Here is a 22,251-nt window from a genome sequence, read left to right as displayed (position 1 = left end):
TTATTAATGAGCTGACTGAGAGGAGGATGAAAGAGTTTTGAAAATGGTTGAGCCTGCACAGCAGGACTCTGTACCTCCTGCCTGAATTCAACAACTCGTATTCTGTGAACAGGATGCTTATTCTTGTCTTATTCTTACTTGGATTTAACCTGATTATGGTCACAATGATTTACTGATATATATTTATTTCTAATCAGTGCTCAAAGTTGGAGAAAGACATGTTCAGACATGCGCTTGGGTGTGTAGGCAGCAGAGACTGCTTTTGTAGTTTATCTCCAGTGTATTGTTGGTGTCAGGGCCATTTGATTGGAGGAGAGTGTGTTTATATAACAGCATGTGAAACTTCACCTTCTGGCTGGAGTTGAATGCAAACCCAAGATCAGCGCAGCTTGGAAGAACAAGAGGCAGTCATGAGCTTTCTTCCTGTCTTTTCTTTAGAAACATGGATTCTACTAATCACGCTGATCTACATATTTATAATGTAAGGGATTGACTAATCAAAGAGGACACTCCCAGTGACATTAGTCCCTGAAAGAAATGTCTGGCCTTTTGCCATTTGAGCCACCAAAGTTTAACTGAAAACATGAAACTTTATGGACGTGCTCTAATGCTTCCTCTGTTCTGTGCAGGTATGGCCAATGGACTTTTGAAGTATTTGAAAAGTTAGGGATCCCAGGTCCTAAGCCTGTAATTTACATGGGAACAGTCAACAAGCAGAATAACGTACGTGAAACTTTATCACATCTATTTTTAAAATGATCATAATGTTTGTCACTTGAGTTTAAAAATAAATTTCCTACTGAGTTGGAATGGACATTGATGTATAAAGTAATGATCAATATGTATTTCTTATCAGGTTTACTATACAGGGGACTGTGAAAATGCTCAGAAGTATGGAAGAATATGGGGGTGAGAACTCTATCTGCTTTGCAGGTTTTAACTTTTGACATTTTACTTGGTCCCTGTGTCAGCTCTACACTGACAAAGATTTGACACTAGATTTCCCAATGTAATGTTCTGTTTTTTTGCAAACATTCAGTGGGTATGAGTTTAGGAAACCTGTGCTAGCTGTAGCAGATCCCGACATGCTGAGAACCATCGTGGTGAAGGAGTTCTTTACCTATTTTACCAACAGAAGGATGAGAACACACAAGATTTATACTGAATGGAACACAAGACAGAATATTCTACTATCACTGGTATTCACTCGTATTTAACAAAAGATACAAATAAACAAGCAGTGCTGTGCAAAGCAGCTCTTTCAGTGTCCCAAATCAAGGGAATCACTTCTTTAGGCAAGGCAAGGCAACTTTACTTGTTAGCATAATTCATACACAAGGCAATTCAATGTGCCTTACAGTGGCTGACAGTTTGAGCAGACCTCAGGTGTTCAAGAAGTTTGTTCCACAGATAATGAGCATAATAGCTGAATGCTGCTTCAATATTTTTGGTTCCGATTCTGGTAATGGACAGTAAACCTGTCCCTGATGACCAGAGGGCTCTGGATGCTTCATATTGCGCTAGTAAGTCCAGGATGTACTTTGGTCGAAGACCATTCAGAGCTTTTTAGACCAAGAGTCAGATTTTGAACTCTATCCTTTGACAAACAGGAAGCCAGTGTAGTGGTTTCAGAACCGGTGTAATATGGTCCAGTTTCCTGGTGTTAGTTAGGAATTGATTGATTGATTTCTTGTTAAGACCTGTAAAGACACCATTACTGTAATCTAACCTGAAAATAAACGCATGAACACGTTTCTGTGTGTCTTTTCTAGACAGGATATCCTTGATTCTAGCAGTGTTCGTCAGGTGGTAACAAAATTCTTTATTTTCAATCTGTGTCCCATTCCTCCTTTCTATACCATGTCACACCCATTGAAGTCACACCTAGCGTGCAATATTCTGGGACATCTGGTAGGTCAGTGAGTGTTCAGCGATGAGGCTTCATGGTGGAGTTTGGAAATGGAATTTCCTGATATTCAGTTAAAAAAATGCAAACTTCCATGCAGAGATCTGAGCAGTCTTAATGTTGAGGCAATCTGACACCTTAGATCTTGGCACGATGACACACTTCAAATGCAAAAAGAACAATCAAACCTCAATGCCAGAGGTTTAGATAAGAGTCCCCGGGGAGGTTCTAATGATGGACACCTAATCAGGAACTCCTGACTCTGATTTTATTGATCTGATGGTTTGATAAGTGCACTTACATTTTCCATGTAACTGATGTCTTTATTTGTATATTAAAATTGTGGAAACGACAGCAAAATGTCAATTTCACATGTCATGTTGGGTGAGTATATCAAATAGCATCAAATGGGTGTTTGTTTAAAAGTCCAACAATTTTATTTTTCTCTTTATCTATTTTATTTACCACTTCCCAGAAGTCAGAAGATGTTCTTCAGTATATGATCGACAGTCAGGCAACCAGTGAACGGATGAAAGAAAAACATAAGGAGGGTAATTACATGATGCATCACTCTTATGTACACGTACATAATCCTGCACATCAAATGTCTTAATGCTGTCTACCTTTATCCATTCTATTTGTCCTGATGAGTCTAACTGATCATGAGGTTGTTTCCCATGTGACAATATTTATGTTTGCTGGATGCAAGACTTTCTTAGCCTACAATCTGGCCAGAACAGCAATCACGGCAAGGCAGGGCCAAGCCAGCAGGACACCCCTTCCCCCCGGGCCGCAGGAGCCACAGGGCGGCGCTAGAGCCACCGGGGCCACCATGAACCACGCGGATCCAGAGAACAAGAGGGAGCAGCTACCGACACCCCCAGCGTGTCAAGACCCACCCAGGCGGCCCGGGGCACGAGGACAAGAAATCCAGAAGTCATGAAATGTCTGCAACAGGAGATAGATTCTACTTTTATGAAAAAGAATGGACTGAATATTTTGATACTGGAGTTGTTTTCTCAATTTCATATTTCACTGAGTTCTGTTTCAATAAAACTGCATTGTGATAATCTCTATAGGGTCCGGTCCAGTATGAAGCTCTGATGCAGATGGAGTACCTCAACAGTGTGGTTAGCGATAGTATGAGGTAATGAGCATTTACTGGTGCTAGCTGGTATCAGGACAGCCTGATGAAACATCAAACCGGCATTAAGCATTTTTAAAGATATATACAGTACCATGCAAAAGTATTTGCTCAAGCACAAATGGTTTATGCAACATGACAAAGACCCAAAGCACACAAACAAGTCCACCTCTGAGTGGATCAAAACAAATTAAAGTTCTGGAGCATCTGAGTCAAAGTCTGGATTTGAATCCAATTCAGATGCTGCCTCAAATCTTAAAAGGACAGTTCATGCTGGAAAACCATCTATTATGATGGAATCAAAACTATTCTGAAGAGAAGAGTAGACCAACATTCTTCCATGGTGATGTAAAAGACTGATCACAAGAAGGAACAAACAATTTACTTGCAGCCTAAGTCATCTGAATCTCCAGTGTGTCTCTCTGTGTCTGCCTCTTCATCCTTTCTCGACCTTGCTGAACTTCCACAACACAAAATTCCCCCCCTGGCCCACTTCTCGCCCGTTTCCCCCCTGGACCTGCCCAAATTCATCACTGGAACTAAAAACTCCACATCCTGCCTGGACCCCATCCCCACTGCCCTCCTCAAAAACTGCCTCCCTGTTATCGCCCCCCTCATCTCTAACATCATCAACACTTCCCTCAGTACTGGCTGTGTCCCCTCACCCCTCAAGCTCGCCTCTGTCTCCCCCATCCTCAAAAAACCTGGTTTGGATCCAACCTCCCCTCACAACTTCCGGCCCATCTCCAATCTCCCCTTCATATCCAAAACATTAGAACGTGTCGTCGCTGCCCAGTTGAAAACTCACCTCACCTCCAACAACCTGTATGAAACCTTTCAATCCGGATTCCGCTCTCATCACAGCACTGAAACTGCTCTCCTCAAGGTCACCAATGATCTCCTCCTCTCCTCAGACTCTGGACAAGTCACCATCCTCATTCTTCTCGACCTCTCTGCAGCATTTGACACAATCAATCACTCCATCCTCCTGTCCCGCCTTCAATCCTCCATTAACATCACCGGCACCGCCCTCACCTGGTTCACATCATATCTCACTAATCGACAACAATTCATCAAGGTCAACAACTGCACATCACCCACCGCCCCCCTGTCCCATGGTGTCCCTCAAGGATCAGTACTTGGCCCCCTCCTCTTTATCCTGTACCTCCTCCCCCTCGGCAACATCATCCGCCGCCACAACCTACACTTCCATTGCTACGCCGACGATATCCAACTCTACATCTCCACCAACACCACCGCCACCACCACCCTCCCCTCTCTCTCCAGCTGCCTGGCCGACATTAAATCCTGGATGAGGAAAAATTTTCTCCTGCTAAACTGTGACAAGACTGATCTCATCCTTATCGGACCTAAATCACTCACACCATTTCCCCACCCCCCCATTACCATTGATAACACCACCCTATCTCCTTCTGCTCACATCCGCAACCTCGGTGTGATATTTGACAGCAACCTCACTTTTGAACCCCACATTAATCAGATCACCAAAACTGCCTATTTCCATCTCCGCAACGTCGCCCGTCTCCGCCCCTTCCTCTCCTTCTCAGCCGCTGAAACCCTCATTCATGCCTTCGTCACTTCCCGCCTTGACTACTGCAATAGCGTTCTCTTCGGCTCCACCTCCAAAGTTCTCAATAAACTTCAACTCATTCAAAACTCTGCTGCCCGACTCCTCACCCGAACCTGTTCTCACGACCATATCACACCCGTCCTGCGGAACCTCCATTGGCTCCCCATTTCACACCGCATCCAGTACAAACTGCTTCTCCTCACCTTCAAGTCCATCCATAATCTAGCCCCCTCTTACCTTACCGATTTGCTCCTCCCCTACACCCCCCCCAGGAATCTCCGTTCCTCCCACACAAACCTCCTTTCCATCCCGCACAGGACCAGCCGGCGACATTGGGGGGACAGAGCCTTCGCCATTGCCGCCCCCACACTCTGGAACTCACTCCCCCATGCCCTCCGTGACTGCACCAACCTCACCACATTTAAATCCCTTTTAAAGACTCACCTTTTTAGATCTGCTTTCCTTAAGTGATTCTGTATTTTATCTTGAACTTGTTTACTATCTACTGATTTTATCTGTTTTGTTCTATCTTATTGTATTTTATGTACAGCGTCTTTGAGCTTTTGGAAAAGCGCTTTATAAATAAAATTTATTATTATTATTAAAATACTGTGCACTTAGAAGAAAGTCACTGTGGATCAACACCAAACTACATATTAGCAAAGTTTTGGACAATGTCAGGACAATATAAGGACAATGAATGACTGTAAAAAAAATTCACGACAATCCATCCAATAGGCTTCTCTGAGACGTTTCAGTCCAGGTCAAAGTGGTAAAACACTGACCAACAATCTACAATAATTCTCCACAATAATTAGAATCTTTAAAACTTTCAAAAGTGCAATGATGGCTTAACCTATGCAGCTGTCAACTCAAGGGTCTTGTGGCTGAATATGCAGTCTAATATAGAGCTACTGTTTTGTCCATAGGCTCTACCCCCTAGCTGCACATCTGGAACGAAACGCTAAAGAAATTGTCAAGATAAATGGAATCACAATCCCAAAGGGCATGGCTGTGATGATTCCCAGCTACGCTTTGCACCATGACCCTGAGGTGTGGCCAGAGCCAGAGGATATCAGCCCTGACAGGTAGCTGCCAGGGTGTTTGTAAAATCTTACAGAAGATTAATAATTCTGTATGGCTACAATATGCAGTTACATAGAGTTTACACTGTGAGTTTTATTTCTTGCCTTTCCTCATAGCTGGAGCTGTTACATGATGACTTCATCGCTCTTTTTTTTTCAATTCTTTATCTTTAAAGGCTAACAAAATACACTTCAATAACATTGAAACCTAGCTTGTCACAACTATTCAGCATGTAGAGCACAACTTGAATCTCTTTTCTTCTCCTTTCTCCTTTTTATGATATAATTTCAAACAAGTCATAAAAAACTATTGTACACAGTCAACAAGGGGGTGTACATTGACAAAAGTGCTTAGAAACAGGGTGCTTGTACTGCTTTATCCATTATGAGAAAGGAAAATTAATGAACTAATAGATAATAGAAAACCAAAAGTGCCCCTTATTTATTAAAGAAGGCCAGGCAGTATTCCACCCATCCACAAAGGTTGCACAAATTCGCCAGCTATGTAGTATGTACAGTTGTGACAGCTGCACGTATGAAACCAGTTTTGACCATAATTTCATAAATTTGTTCATTTGTAAACGGACTGAGAAAGGTTTTTTTTGCATTATTTTTGTCATTAACAATTTCTATCCATTCCTTTTTTGCGGGGGAATCAGGCGCCACCCAGTGCCTAGTTACACACTTTTCCCTAGCGGATATCAGAACACCAAGTAGATATTTATCGGAGTTTCTTGATTAAAAATCAGCCTTACTACTATTAATTCTGTTGTGAGCCCCGACACCAATCCTTTGTCTGACGCCACTGTTTCCACAAGTGAGGACTTTTTACGCTTTTTGTGAAAAAAGTGATGTCTGTGAGAGCACTGAGCAGCGGCAACATCAGCCCAGATCAGTCTGCTACAACCCCACACTCTCCAGTGTTTGACCACTTTGAGCCCATCTCCCTCTCATCCCTTACTGATGTACTTAAACACATGAAAACAACAAATTGCCCTTTGGATGTTTTCCCAACAAAACTGTGCTTAAAGAGGTGTTTTCTACTGTTGGGCCTGTCCTCTTGGTTTTAATAAACACTTGTCTTAGCTCTTAGCTAGTGGGGTGCAGGGTTTGGTGGGGGCTGGGGTGGGCAGGGTTGGGGTTTGGGTGGCAGGTGGGTCCTCGTGCCCCGGGCCACCTGGGTCGGTCTTGACACGCTGGGGGTGTTGGTAGCTGCACCCTCTTGTTCTCCGGGTCCTTGTGGTTCACGGTGGCCCTGGTGGCTCTCTGGGGGTGCCGCCCTGTGGCTCCTACGGCCAGGGGAAGGGGTGCCTTGTTGGCTTGGCCCTGCCTTGCCGTGATTGCTGTTCTGGGCTTCAGGGTTCTTCACACTTGCATGTTTGATCAGGTCTCACCAGCTACTGCCAAGTCCCACTGACAGCGAATGATGGGACCCACCAGAATGTGCTGAGAATCTCTCCAGAGTCTCTACCCTAAACTCATTCTCTCTTTCACTAGTATCCTCTTCTGGCCTATTCTGTTCTATTCTATACTGTCAAGACATCCACAATTATGGTGTTCAATACCATTTGTTTAATTATTTATTTATTGAATCTCTTTTTTTGTTGTTGTTCTTTTGTTTTGTTTTTGTTTTTTTCTGTTTTATTGATGGGCAGTTAGTAGTTGGGAATAACACACCACCTCACACTCTTTAATTGTAATAGCCTGTTAATTTCTATCCATGTTCATCCTGTTCATCCTGTCCAGTCTTTGTTTCCCCCACACATCACTGAGGTGTAGCACTGCCCTCCCTGGTTCATCATAGGGAATTCTAATAAAGAATGTCTGCTTAGCTTTCAGGGAGGGCTGGTGATGGTCACACACATGCACTAAATATTAAAATATTTGGCTGCAAGACTAAAATATGCATCAATCTCATACAATGTTGACACCTCTTTTGTGGAGTTAAACAATGAGAATAAATGCAGACAAAAAAAAATAATTAAACATGCTGTTGTGAGACCACTTCTTAAAAAAACATATCTTGATGCTAATGTTTTATCTAATTTTAGACCTGTTTCTAACTTGCTTTTTATCTCCAAAGTCCTTGAGAAAATTGTTTTTATACAGGTACAGGCATTTTTAGAAAACAATTTCATCCTGGAAAAATTTTAGTCTGGGTTCAGATGACGGCATAGCACAGAGTCTGCTCTGCTTAAAGTTCACAATGACATAGCTGTGTCTGTTGATGCCAAGCGTCCTGTTGTCCTTGTGCTGCTTGACTTAATGGCAGCATTTGATACAGTCGACCATTCTATTCTCTTGTCCCGCCTAAATAATTATGTTGGCATCCGTGGTACTGCACTCAAGTGGTTTGAGTCTTACCTGACCAATAGGACTTTTTCTGTAATGATTGGCAACTTGTCCTCCTCTGTTGCCTCTTTGTTTCGTGGAGTTCCCCAGGGCTCCATTTTGGGCCCTTCACTATTTTCACTGTATATGTTGCCACTGGGGTCAATCATAGCGAGGCATAATTTAGCATTTCACTGCACATTTTCACATTTCACTAAAATAACTCCGAGGTTCTTTACAGACGGTTGTCTGTAAAGAACCTGGGAGTTATTTTTGACAGCAGTTTTACATTTGTCAAACAGATCGACAGCGTTTTCAGAGCAAGTTTTTATCAATTATGTCTTTTATCCAAAGTAAAGCCTTTTTTAAATCAAACCGACCTTGAAAAGACTATTCATGCTTTTATCGGCTCATGAATAGACTACTGCAACGCTCTTTATGTTGGTGTTTCCCAGTCAGCCCTGAGCCGCCTCCAGTTGGTGCAAAATGCGGCAGCCCGTTTCCTGACGAACACTTCAAGGCGTCAGCACATCACCCCGGTCCTCTTTTCCCTCCACTGGCTTCCAGTTTCTTTTAGGATACATTTTAAAATTTTGCTTTTCGTTTTTAAAGCCTTCAACGACCTTGCGCCTATTTATTTGACTGAGCTTCTCTCTGTCCGAAACCCTGACAGGGCGTTAAGGTCCACAAATCAGCTATTTCTGGAAGTCCCTAGGACCAGGTACAAACACTGGGGTGATGGAGCCTTTTCAGTCGCTGGACCCAGACTTCGGAACAAACTGCCCCCTGACATGCGCACCATCACCAACTTTGGCTTTTTCAAAGCCCGGCTCAAAACATATCTTTTCAGACTGGCTTTTAATACTCAGTAATGTGGTGACATTTTATCTTATTTTATTTTATCTTATTTTATTTGATTTTATTTTCTTGACGTGTTCTATTGTTGCTTTCTTTTAATTTGCTTTTATTTCTAATTTTACTGTTTGATTTTAAATGGAAAGCACTTTGGTCACCTTGAGTGTTGTAAGGTGCTCTATAAATAATTTTTGATTGATTGATTGATTGATTTCCTAAGATGAGGATTTTAAATTGGAATGGTATATTAATATTGAATATTTCTTCCATTGTTTTATGTAACTCGATCCAGAATTTCTTTTATAGCTGGACATTCCCAAAAAACATGCCAGTGGCTGGCATCCTGACTCCCACACACTCTCCAACATTTAGGGTCCTCTCCCAAAAAATGTGCTCTCTGCTTTGGGGTGATGAAGAATCTAATCAAGCATTTCTATCCAAATTCGTTCCATGTATGCGAGTTGTTACACTTCCACTGAAAGTCGAAATAGCTATGCCATTCCTTTTTTGAAATTTCAAAGTTACCCTCTTGCTCCCAGTTATTTTTAACATATTCTGTGATGTGAGTCTTTTTAGACATAAAGCCCTTATACAGTTTAGATACGGTACCTCTATTTAATTATTGACTTGACATGTAGGCCGCTAAAAATTCTTTCAATAGTGGCTCCTCAAAATCGGGAGGATTTTTAATAACTTAGTCATAGTAATGCTGTATCTGTTGGTATCTGTAAAAGCCTTGTTTCTCTAAGGTATACTGTCTTTTCAAGGTTTGAAAATCTTTTTTTGTCCCTTATCTGTAATTGAGTAGAATGTTGCTATCCCTTTGATTATCCATTTTTTAAATCTATGTCCATTTGGTTAGGTTTAAAGTCTGGGTTGTATCCGCACCATCTTATGATTTTTAGTTTGTCATGAAAATCATATTCTTCTTTAGCAAAGATCCAAATTTTACGTTGAGATCTTATCCATAGATTTTGGATCTTGTTTATAAGCTTTCTAATGTCACTGGTGCCTAGTACTGCATAAATTGGGGGTTCATAATCAGTGAAAGTTCAATATCCTTCCACCTGGCTTGGTAGTCTACACAGGTTTATTGGTGGCCTAATTTGGGCTAATAGAAATAGTCTTTGGTGCAGTTTGGTGCAGCCATAACTCCTACCTCCTTGAAGACCTGCAGGGTTTAAAACCTTATTCTGTGTTTTTTCCTTTGCCAGATGAACCCAAAGGTTACTTTGTCCCATTTAGAGAATTGTTTTGCAGAAATTTCTACTGGGAGAGCTTGAAACAGAAACAGAAGTCTTGGGAGTGTGTTCATCTTAACATATTCAATTCTTTGAGTAAATCTAAAAAAAAAAAAAAAAAAAGTCCCATGTTTGTATGTCTGATTTTATTTTTGCCACTAGAGGTTCATAATTAATCTTTGGAAGTGTGGTACAGTCTATGGGTAGTGATACACCTAAATATTTCAGTGTGGTCTGGTCCCAGTTTAAATGAAATTAATCTTGGAGTTGCTTTGATGGAATATAGTTCAGCATCAGAGTTTGGGTTTTCCGAAAATTCATTTTATATCCTGAGTAGTTTTCACAGGTTTAAAAACTAGTACTAATGTTGTGGCTGATGGTGTAAGTGTGGAGTATCGTGGGAGGTCTTTTTTCCAAACATAAAATCTTGAATGATATTTTCTTTGTTGAAGTTTTTATAGATTTAGTAAAAAGAACAAACAGAACATCAGCCCATACACTTACCTTTCATTCGGCGCTGGGCCGAGGAACTGCTTGGGGATGGATGTGATTTGCTCACCTGTTCCCAATCACACCTCCAGGTATACAAACTCAATTCATTCAACTACTCCCTGCTGGACCATAGACTCAGAGCTCCTCATGGACTCAGTTTCTCCCTTTTGGATTTCCTTCAGTTCCTGTATCCTCTCCAGACCACAATACCCACCCATGGACTAAACTCTCCCCCTGGATTCATGTCAGCACCATCTCCATCTCCAGTGTGTTCTTCTCCTGTCTCTCGTCAGTTCTTGGATTCTCCCTGCCTGCTTCCTTGCCTCTTTAGCTTAGCTTTCCTGGTTTTGTAAGTACTCTGTTTCGTTGCCTGGTTCAGTTTATTCCTGTTTGGTTTATTTTTTTTTTTTTTGTTTCACTGTGAGTTTTACAGTGTGGCATATTTTAGTACAAGATTTGGTTTAGTTTTCCCCCAGTTGAGTTTTCCCTTTTCTGTACTGGTTTAGCTCTCTTTTTGTTTAAATAAAAACCCTTTTCCTATTTACCACCTGTCTGCCATTATCTGTGCCTGGATTCTCTGACACCCCCCCAGTCCCCACCCCAAAGCACCCACCAGTAACAATCTGCAATGAGACAGAGGTGAGTAAATACCACACTTACATTACTGGTCAAAACACCCCGATTTTTCCAGCGTTTTATTGGAAATTATGCATGTTAATGTCTCATTGTACTCTGAAATGAAAGCATAGAACAAATATTTATTTGTTTATTTATTTTAAAAAAATCAATTCAGAAACCACAATGTGTTCTAAACTTTTGACTCATAAAAGTACCACCTTTGGCAGATATAACAGCTGAACACACTCGTGGCATTCTTTCCACAATGAAAATCAAATATTCTTCAGAAAGTTCTTCCTAACAACAGCTGTTGCAGAAGTTCCCATGAATGTGTGGCACTTGTAGGTTGCTTTGCTTCCACTCTTCTGTCCAGTTTATTCCAAACCAGCTCCATGGGGTTTAAGTCTGGAGACTGTGCAGGACACTCCATGTTGTCAAGCTCACCATCTTTTTCTTTTTTCCTAAGGTAGTTCTGGCATAGCTTGGATTTATGTTTTGGGTCATTATCTTGCTGTAGGATGAACTCCTGACCAACTAGGAACACACCAGAGGGTTCTGCATGGAGCTGCAGAATGCTGTGGTAGTTGTTTAGGTTCAGGATTCCTCTCACTCTGTACAAGAACCGACCCTGGATCCAGTAAAACAGCCCCAGACCATCATGCTTCGTCCATGTTTGACACTAGGAACCATTCTTTCGCCTACTTGATGGCATACAAAAATCCTCCGTAATGAACCAAAGATCTCAAATTTTGATTCATCAGTCCATAAAACTTTTTTCCAGTCTTTGGTAGTCCATCGACAGTGTTTCATGGCCCAGACAAGCCTCTTTCTAATGCTGACATCTTAGCAATGGCTTTCTTGCTGTAACTCCAAGTCTTCTCTTTACAGTTGAAACTGAGACTTCTTACTACAACCACTATTAAGCTGTGTTTGAAACTGTTCTCCTGTGAGCCGCCTACCATCAAGCTGTTGACTCTCACAAACTTGTCTTCTGATTCTGTTGTGGCTTTGGGTCTTCCAGACCTCCTCCTGTCAGAGTTTTCCCTAGTTTGAGTGCCTTTTGATGAAGAAAATTGTACTTGGACACCTTGACTTTTTTTTGGTTTGCAATTTCTCTATAGGAAGACCCACATTTTTAAGTGTTTATGATGGTCTGTCTCTAATTATTAATTGCTTTTCCTCACCACTTTCATAGCAACACATTTTTTGCAGTCCAATACTGTTCAAATAATGCTTTCGAGGGGATGGTGCCACAGTGTGTTCCGACTCTACTTTTACGCAGACAGGGGTTTGTAAGTAATCTAGAAAAGTTGGGACACTTGTAGGATTTGGTAACACCAACTTTCAAGTCTTCATCAACCACCATTGCTGCAGAACTGCTTCAAGTTGTTAACCCGTTTCTTGTACCCTGAAAAGGGACTTTTTGTGAAATTCTGAAATGTACATTATTTTTTAGTTCTGGGTAACTTTAAAAATAAAAACCTGTGGAAGTTCACCACATATCCTTATACCATTGCAAGCTATTCATCAGACTTGAACTACTTGATTTTTCAATAATAACAATTGCAGAAGTTGGGGAGTTCTTAAACTTTTGACTGGTAGTGTACATCGATACAATACAATACAATACAATGACTTTATCAATCCCCGAAAGGAAATTCAATTGTCTGGTCTCATCTGTACGGTGGCCGAGGGGTGCAAACGCAGCACAAAAACGGAACGCCCTGCAAGAGACAAAAACACCCACAAAAAAATAAATGCTGCAAGATAGAAAACACCTACAAAAGAGAAATGCTGCAGGAGACGTAACACCTACCAAAATGAAACGCACTTCACAAGAGAAACGCACGGCAAACAGAAACGTACTTCACAAGAGAAACGGACTGCAAACAGAAACGCACTGCAAAGAGAAACACACAAAAGATAAATGCTTCAAGAGACAAAACACCTGCAAAAAGAAAAATAAAAGAATAGAAATATTTATTCGTTGTTTTTTGGGTTGTGAATTAAAAAAAAACATTATGGGGCCTCTCTATTTCTCTTGACATTTTTTGCTAACAGCTAAAAACAAAAGTAGTAGAACAACAAAGAAATGTTCCTATACTTAAGCACATTTAGCAAGTTTAGAAAAATCATTCAATATTTGTTTTAATGTTTTCAGTTTTCTGGGACCATGGTATAGGCGGATTAAACAGTTGGAGCCACTAAGGAGCTGTAGGGCCCTCTGTGGAGTAACACCACTCCATGGAGTGACACCTCTCTGCTGCACCTTGTAGTGTTCCCAGTCCACAGCTTGTCCTGGTGTTCCTGATCCACAGCTTGCCGTGGTGTTCCTGATCCACAGCTTGTCCTGGTGTTCCTGATCCACAGCTTGTCCTGGTGTTCCTGATCCACAGCTTGTCCTGGTGTTCATGATCCACAGCTTGTCCTGGTGTTCATGATGTTCCTGATCCACAGCTTGTCCTGGTGTTCCTGATCCGCAGCTTGTCCTGGTGTTCCTGATCCACAGCTTGTCCTGGTGTTCCTGATCCGCAGCTTGTCCTGGTGTTCCTGATCCGCAGCTTGTCCTGGTGTTCCTGATCCACAGCTTGTCCTGGTGTTCCTGATCCACAGCTTGTCCTGGTGTTCCTGATCCACAGCTTGTCCTGGTCTTCCTGATCCACAGCTTGCCGTGGTTTTCCCACTCCAACTTGTGGCTTAGAGTGGTCTAATACACGGCTTGAAGTTGTTTAAATCTTACTGAAATTGGAGAGACAACTTGAAAAGGCATACTTTTCTCTTTCCTAAGTTTTTACATGTGGCCCTCAGATGCTGCTGTGAAAATACTTGTGTAGGTTTTGCTGATTTACACAGCTGATTTTAGTGGGCTTGGGGTTGTGAGAAGTGAATTTGTAGTGTTAACGTTACTGTAACAAACATTAATTTCTGGGACACACCAGGTATTTAACAAGGTACCTGGACGACTCACACATGGGACATGGCAGCCTAGAAGAGAAGCATTGATAATTGTGGACTGCTTCAAATACACATAAAGTGATTAAATTAAATGAATGTAAACTAAAATGAATGCAACACACACACCTGGTGTGTCCCATAATGTTAGTTACAGTACTCACAATGTCAACCCCACTAAAATCAGCTATGTAAATCAACTATACCTACACAAGTATTTTGACAGCAACATCTGAGAGACACGTAAAAACGTAGGAAAGAGAAAAGTACACCTTTTCAGGTAGTCTCTCCCTCCAACTTCAACTTTCTTATTCACTCGTTATCTGTTTCTGGTGTTGAAACTCAGCTCTGCCATCTAGTGACCTGGAGCACTTCCGTTGTGGAATCCCCTCCATTGCGTTATCCTATTTGTAGCGCGTTTCTGTTTCACAGTGCATTTCTGTTTTGCAGTGCATTTCTGTTTTGAAGTGGGTTTCATTTTGGTAGGTGTTCTGTCTCCTGCAGCATTTCTCTTTTGTAGGTGTTTCCTATCTTGTAGCATTTATTTTTTGTGGGTGTTTTTGTCTCTTGCAGGGCGTTCCGTTTTTGTGCTGCGTTTGCACCCCTCGGCCACCGTACATCTGTTTACTTTAGAATTAAATAGTCTGATTGCTGATGATTAGAAAGATTTTCTGAATCTTTCAGTCCTGCAGTGCAGGGATAGGAGTCGTCCACTGATGTTTTGTTGCTCATTGAGGCAGATGTGAAGTGGATGATCCAGTTTTGTCAGAATGGCCTCCATCTTGCTCAGTGCATGTTTCTCCATCTCATCCTCCAATGAGTTCAGTCTGATTCCAACCACAGAGCCAGCTTTTTTAATCAGTTTGTTCAGACACCTTGCATCCTTGTTTTTTATACTGCTTCCCCAGCAGACTGCAGCATAAAACAGGACACTTGCTACCACAGACTGATAAAACATCTGCAGCATCTTATTGCAGATGACTAATGATCGAAGTCTTCTGAGGCTAAAAAGTCGGCTCTGGCCCTTTTTATAGATGAAGTCTATGTTTTTAGACCAGTCTAACTTATTATCAAGGTGGACACCTAAATATTTATACGATGTCACCACCTTGATGTCCACACCACAAGTGTTCACTGGATGAAGAGTGGGTTTGGATCTGCGAAAATTTATTTATTTATTTATTTTATTCATTTATTTATTTATTTGATCAGGGACCATGCAATTATCATAGAACTGATGCATTATATATAGAGTATGTACAACTGAGCTAATTTTCAACTCCCGTTCCTGGTTGGGCTTTTAAGTAAAAGTAGTCAAAGGATCAACAACACAAATAGAAACAGCACAGACAAAATTAAAAGCCTATAACCCCCACCCACCCAACCATGCACACACACACAAACACACCCAGTGACACCATCCACAGTCAGTCGGACCTCTTAGATGTCATAGGTGGGTACATTCTTTTTTTCTTTCAGTCAATACTTAACTTTTGCTGTAAAAGTTTTTAAATCTGCTATCCTATTAATTTCGTTAGGTAATGTGTTCCAGATGTGACAGCCTTTGATTGAAAAGGCTGTCTGTCCAAATGTAGTTCTGCGGGAAGCTATTTTACAATTGATGTTGGTGGAGCTTCTGGTGACCCTGCAGCCATCCTGTCTTTGGATGAATCCACAGAGAGGCTGTGGCGCTGATTAATCTATGATCATTTCCTTTGTCTTTGAGGCGTTGAGTAGCAGGCAGTTGTTGTGACTCCAGTCACTGAAGGCACTTATAAGATCCTGTATTCAGCTTCATGTCCATTTCTGATACGTGCCACAATAGCAGTGTGATCAGAGTATTTCTGAATGTGGCAGGACTCAGGACCCAGGACTGTTCCTTGTGGAGTCCCAGTACTGTTCATTAATGTCCCAGAAACACAGTTCCCCAGCCTGACAAACCGTGGCCTTCCTGTCAGGTAATCTATGATCCAAGAAACAAAGGATCCACTCCCATCTCTGTGAGCTTGTCTTTGAGTATGGTGGGTTGGATGGAGTTGAATGCAATGGGATGTATTATACAAAAGATGACACTTGACAAGCAATATTTGTTGTAAGAAAAGAGCAACATGTTTCTGATTAAACAAACTTTCCATTCCCCAGATCCCTTTGCAGGTGTATCCAAAGGGCTGACTGGACCCATTCGACCCATCAAACTAAAGCTGGTAATGTGTTGCACTGAACCAGTGTGGATAGCTAGAAGGTGCTCACAGATGCATTGCTCAAGGCCATGATAAATTTCTAAATTTCTTCTATTGGCAACTGAAATGCTACTAATAGGCTAACTGCTATACATTTCCAGTTTTTACTCAAAGCCTGCAATCAGAGAGCATGGACAACATGATTGAATTTTGTGTTAATTGCACCATGACTACAAGAATTTTGGAATTCTTTGAATATGAAATCATGAATCACTAGGTAATGATCCAAACATGTTCTGTGAAAAATTGAAAGAATATTTTACAAAATATTCTAAATACTGACGAACATGAGATGTCCAGAAGACACACATGCACTGTTTTGTATAATCAACTTGGTAGTTAAAATGATTATATGTGTTCACAGTAAACTGTAACACCATTGTTAGTTTACTGTGAATACATATAATCATTTTAAGTGCAGAGGTAACTGTGGAGACAGTGAAATGACAAAACAAAGCATATGCTAAATTTTGTGTCGTTTATAACCAGATCTTTGCTTGAATACTTTACTGAACATGAGAATGCTTTGTGAATCCTGTTATTTTGCCTGCTGTTTGAAGGGTAAACATCCAACCATGATCCAGTCCATTGCAACACATCCACTTTCACACACAGGATTTCTAATCTTCTACTGTTCAGTATCTGAAACTGGAGTACTTACAGGACACTCCCACAAGTACATGGAAGCCAAGCAAATACAAGGATCAAGACAGAAATAGATGGCATCAAATTAAAAGAACACTAGTTAAAAAGTAACATGGCACACTGTGAAAGCAAGCCCTTTATTCTTAATGGCACACATATAGAAAAACGAGATAGTTTCCCTTATAAAACAACTAGAAAAAGATATTCAGTTTAGGGCTCCTTTGCATCATCTGTTTCCCCATTTACATGGTGTTTGGTATAGTGTCGTATTGCAAGTATTTTTAAAAAAATATTTAATCTTACCTCTAATATTTGTATGCACACACAAACATCTCTACAGTACATTAACTACATTGTACAAACTGTATTCATCACAGGGCTGCTGGAGAGGATTAGAATATATATTTTTTAAAATATGGACTTGGAAAAAGAAATAGTTGCCCTGCCTAAGGACCTGAAGCTACATTTTGTCTCGGATGGTTAAATTTCCTTGATTTTGCTTGAGGTACACTTACCCCAATAAACCTTTGAAATTATGTCCATCACTAAAATGTACCCTTTACACACACAAACACTCCGGTCTGATCCAGGAAGTACCTGTTTGACTCTGCTAAAGAGCCTATGCGACATGCTGATACAGCAGATGGGGACAAACATGTGACTCAGCAGTTGAACTGGGTGAGACGGTACCTGGAGCAGGCACTGAGGGAGAGGTGACTTGTTTAGTATAGTTACACAACACTGCTTGACATTCAGAAAGGTCCAACTGTTACTAAGGTGGTAAAGAGAAATACAACAAACTATTCGCATATCTTAAAAATTGCATAAATTGTCTTTATTTTAACACCATAAAAAAACATCAAGGCTCTTGAATCAAGAACAATCAGCATTCTCTATGATGTTCATTAGATCAGCAAGTCTTGTGTATGTTTTGATAAACACAAATACAAACTAATTATGAACCCGTTTAAGGCTGTCTTAGTCAACAGTAATCAAACCAGACCAAAAGGGTTCCGGAACCTGCGCCTTGAAAGTGGCTGCAAAGTCTGGTGTCTCTTAAATGTTTTAAATTTTTGCTGTATTTTTTTTTCATATTTTTGTCGTGTTTTGTCGGCTGCTGATGGAGGTTTCTGCTGGGAGAAGAGTTTATTCAAGACAGGAGCTTTTTTCACTGAGACAGAGCAAATCTGGAAAGCAACATCTAATTCCAGTGGACATCTTGAGGTGTTTTCGTGGTTGCCGTGCTTGTGCAAAGGTGAAGGCTAGGAAATGGAGATATAAGCCCTTTCTTCCATCAGTCATCATGGGAAATGTCAACTCTCTGCCAAACAAAAGTGACGAGGTGCAGACACTGGTGAAGACTGACAAAGCATACCATGAATGCAGTCTCCTGTGTTTTACTGAAACCTGGCTGCATCAAAACAACTCGGACTCAACTGTGGATCTACCTGGCTTCACCCTCATAAGGTCAGACAGAGATGCTAAAGCTAGTGGCAAGAAGAAAGGAGGGGGTCTGGCTTTATTTGTTAACCAGAGATGGTGTAATTCCTCACACATAACTGTTAAGGAGAAATTGTGTTGTCCAGATATTGAACTGTTGGCAGTTGCCCTTCGGCCATATTATGTTCTAAGGGAGTTCAGTCATATCATAACAATACTTGTATACATTCCACCTAAGGCAACTGACTTGGTTCCGTGTGATGTTTTACATGATACTGTTGCTAGGATACAGACTCAACATCCTGAGGCACTTGTAATAATATCAGGAGATTTCAATCATGTCGACCTCTCCTCTCACCTGACTGGATGTACACAGTTTGTTAACTGCCCCACCAGAGAAAACAAAACCCTAGACCTGCTGTATGCCAATGTCAAAGAAGCTTACAGAGCTACTGCCTTACCACCACTGAGCAGGTCAGATCATAACTTGTTTTATCTGCAGACCTGTTACAAACCTTGTGTGCTGAGACAGTCTGCAACTAAAGTCAAAATCAGAAGATGGACTCCTCAAGCTAGTGAAGCTCTAGAGTACTGCTTTAAATCAACAGACTGGAATGTGCTGCTGGAAACAGATGAGGACAGTATGAACATTGACAGACAGGTTGATTTTTTTACTGAGTACATCAACTTCTGTAGAGACACGGTCATACCTGCAAAGACTGTTCGCTGTTTCCCCAATAACAAACCCTGGATCACAAGCGACATAAAGGCAGTCCTGAACCAGAAAAAACAAGCTTTTAGAGATGGTGACAAAGAACGGCTCAAAGAAGTACAACATGAGTTGAAGAGGAGACTGAAGATGGCAAAGCTAGAATACAAAAAGAAAATAGAGAGGAATTTTCAACACAGCAACATCCGTGATGTGTGGAGAGGAATCAGTACCATCTCTGTACATAATAAAAAGAAAAGGGAGCCAATAGTGGGTGATGTGGAAAGAGCTGATGAACTCAACCTGTTCTTCAACAGATTTGACACTGTGGACACACCTACTTCCACTGCTACTCCTCCTTCTCCTTCTCCGTCTCCTACATGTCTCCACAGCTGCAGCCTCTTCCCTTCTAGCACCTGTAACCTTCTCTGTCACAGAGACAGGGCTGATGTTGGAGCTTCAGAGACTTTGCTCTGGGAAGGCAGCTGATCCAGATGGTGTGTGTCCAAGGCTGCTTAAAGACTGTGCTGCACAACTGTGTCAACCTCTCCACAGGATCTTCAACCTGAGTCTACAGCTGGGGAGGGTGCCTGTTCTATGGAAAACATCCTGCATTGTACCGGTACCAAAAATCAAATGTCCGGCTGAACTAAATGACTACACCTATTGCCCTTACCTCACACATCATGAAGACTCTGGAGTGGTTGATCCTATGCCTACTGAGGCTTCAGGTCGAAGACAAACTTGATTCCCTGCAGTTTGCATACAAAGAACACATTGGAGTGGATGATGCCATCCTCTTCATGCTTCACCGTGCCCTGTCTCATCTGGAGGAACCTGGAGTTTATGTGAAAATCATGTTCTTTGATTTTTTAAATGCATGCAACTCCATCCAACCCACCATACTCAAAGACAAGCTCACAGAGATGGGAGTGGATCCTTCCTGTGTTTCTTGGATCATAGATTACCTGACAGGAAGGCCACAGTTTGTCAGGCTGGAGAACTGTGTTTCTGGGACATTAATGAACAGTACTGGGGCTCCACAAGGAACAGTCCTGGCTCCATTCCTGTTCACACTGTATACATCAGACTTCAAATACAGCACTGAGTCCTGCCACATTCAGAAATACTTTATCAGTGTCAGGTCTGCTTCAGCAGGGCTAGGGCTCCTCCCTCCTTTTGTGCTTTTTCCTTTTTAGGTATTCAGAGTGCTGTGGCAGCGGCAGCAGGTGAGAGCAATCTGGGGCATCAGCTGAAGCAGGAACAGGTGTGCCGGAGACAATCAGTCATCCACCTCCTCTCCATATATTCAGACGCCAGTCACCACTTGGATGCCGGATTGTGAATGCACACAGTTAGTTCTGTGTTTCATTCACTCTAGCCAAAGCCTCAGTTGGACTTTTGTAACGCTATCTTCTGCTCTTTTAGTTGGAACCTCATCTGCCCTTTTGGACTCATCAACCACAGTGTTTCCAAGCAGACACCGGGATCCTCTCAGCCAACTCTCCATCTTCAGTCAGGACTCCATTCTGCCGTCGCTGCCTCTACCATCAACCTCAGCCCGTTAACCCCCTAGACAGCAGTCCGTCCCCAGCATGAGCCAGGTCAAGGTATTTAGAGTAGTTTGTTTAGCTACGCATTGCTTTGAACCTTCATTGTTTTTTTTTCTGGCGAACTTAGTTGCTCTTTTGTTTCAAGTCTAGTGTTTTTTCTAGTGAGCTTAGTTGCTCTTCTGCTTTGAGTCTACATTGTCTTCCTAGTGAGCTTAGTTACTCATTTACTTGGTTCAGTTTTTCATGAGCTGAGTGTTCAGCTCCACGTGTCATAGCATTAGAGCAAGTTCCTCAGCCTTGCTGTTCATTTTGGTTATAGTATTAGAAATGACTTTTGTTTCCCAGCCCAGTAGAATCAGCCCTGAGTTGACCATTCAGTCCACCTGCCACTAGGGACTCCCTAGCCCTTGTGTGTAGTGTTTCCCAGTTCCTGTTTCTGGGGTCCAGCTACTGGGAGTTGTAGTTCTTTGGTCTTTGCACTTTGTCAATAAAAACCATCCTGTTGACATCTGCGTGTCTCGATCTCTGTTCCTGAGCTTCTAAGAAAATCATAACAATCGGTGTGTAGTAGCAAGTGTCCTGTTTTATACTGCAGTCTGCTGGGGAGGCAGTATAAAAACCCAAGGATACAAGGCGTCTGAACAAACTGATTTAAAAAAGCTGGCTCTGTGGTTGGAATCAGACTGAACTCATTGGAAGATGAGGTGGAGAGACATGCACTGAGCAAGATGGAGGCCATTCTGACAAACCTGGATCATCCACTTCACATCTGCCTCAATGACCAACAAAACATCAGTGGACGACTCCTATCCCTGCACTGCAGGACTGAAAGATTCAGATAATCTTTCTTACCATCAGCAATCAGACTATTTAATTCAAAAGTAAACAGATGAGAACCCAGACAACTGAATTTCCCTTCGGGGATTAATAAAGTCAGTGTTTTCAATGGCAAGACATGCAGGCTTCTTTCATATTATTTTCATCCTCTTTCAGTTGGGGTTTTGTATATTTACTGTCTTTTAATGATTACAAAATAAAACAAGTCACTACTATTATTTGGGCATAGAAAGTGATTATATAGGAACTAATGGTTGCTTGTTCACATACTGTTACAACAGTTCACCTGTTCCTTCCATACCGATAGGAGTAATCCCCTCATCACTACTGGCTCTGCTTCTGACACTAGACCCCATTTTAAAAATGGTCATAATTCTCACCACAAATCTCCCCTTTATTTCAAGCCTTTTGATCAATTCAGGTCAGTTTCATTAACGTAGTGCTGAATCATCTAGCATCTCGGGACACTTGTCATACAGAGCAGGTCCAGACCATAGTTTTCATTCTAATAATATTCACTCAATGAGCTCCTACCTCCCACTCTGGACTTGTGGACTCATGGCTGCTGTTTGGTGCTGGATCTTTCTTCTGACTCTAAGGGGCAACAAGACA

At 41.6% G+C, this 22,251-nt stretch overlaps 1 protein-coding gene across 1 annotated transcript; it reads left to right on the top strand.

Annotated features, from left to right (window-relative positions):
- The first annotated feature begins 410 nt into the window (after positions 1–410).
- LOC111566932 (cytochrome P450 3A27-like) lies at positions 411–20,825 on the top strand. Its single transcript, XM_055010327.1, has 14 exons — positions 411–481; positions 630–723; positions 857–909; positions 1,040–1,209; positions 1,773–1,809; positions 2,333–2,470; positions 2,558–2,637; positions 2,829–2,888; positions 2,984–3,053; positions 5,571–5,729; positions 10,615–10,734; positions 19,567–19,667; positions 20,449–20,590; positions 20,678–20,825. The coding sequence occupies exons 1-14, from the start codon at positions 411–413 to the stop codon at positions 20,823–20,825; spliced, it is 1,443 nt and encodes a 480-aa protein (XP_054866302.1).
- Positions 20,826–22,251: the final 1,426 nt, after the last annotated feature.

The sequence above is a fragment of the Amphiprion ocellaris genome, chromosome 4 (assembly GCF_022539595.1).
Source record: "Amphiprion ocellaris isolate individual 3 ecotype Okinawa chromosome 4, ASM2253959v1, whole genome shotgun sequence".
NCBI lineage: Eukaryota > Metazoa > Chordata > Actinopteri > Pomacentridae > Amphiprion > Amphiprion ocellaris.
The sequence above is the reverse complement of the archived record's forward strand: the minus strand, read 5'-3'. Positions and strand labels throughout refer to the sequence as shown.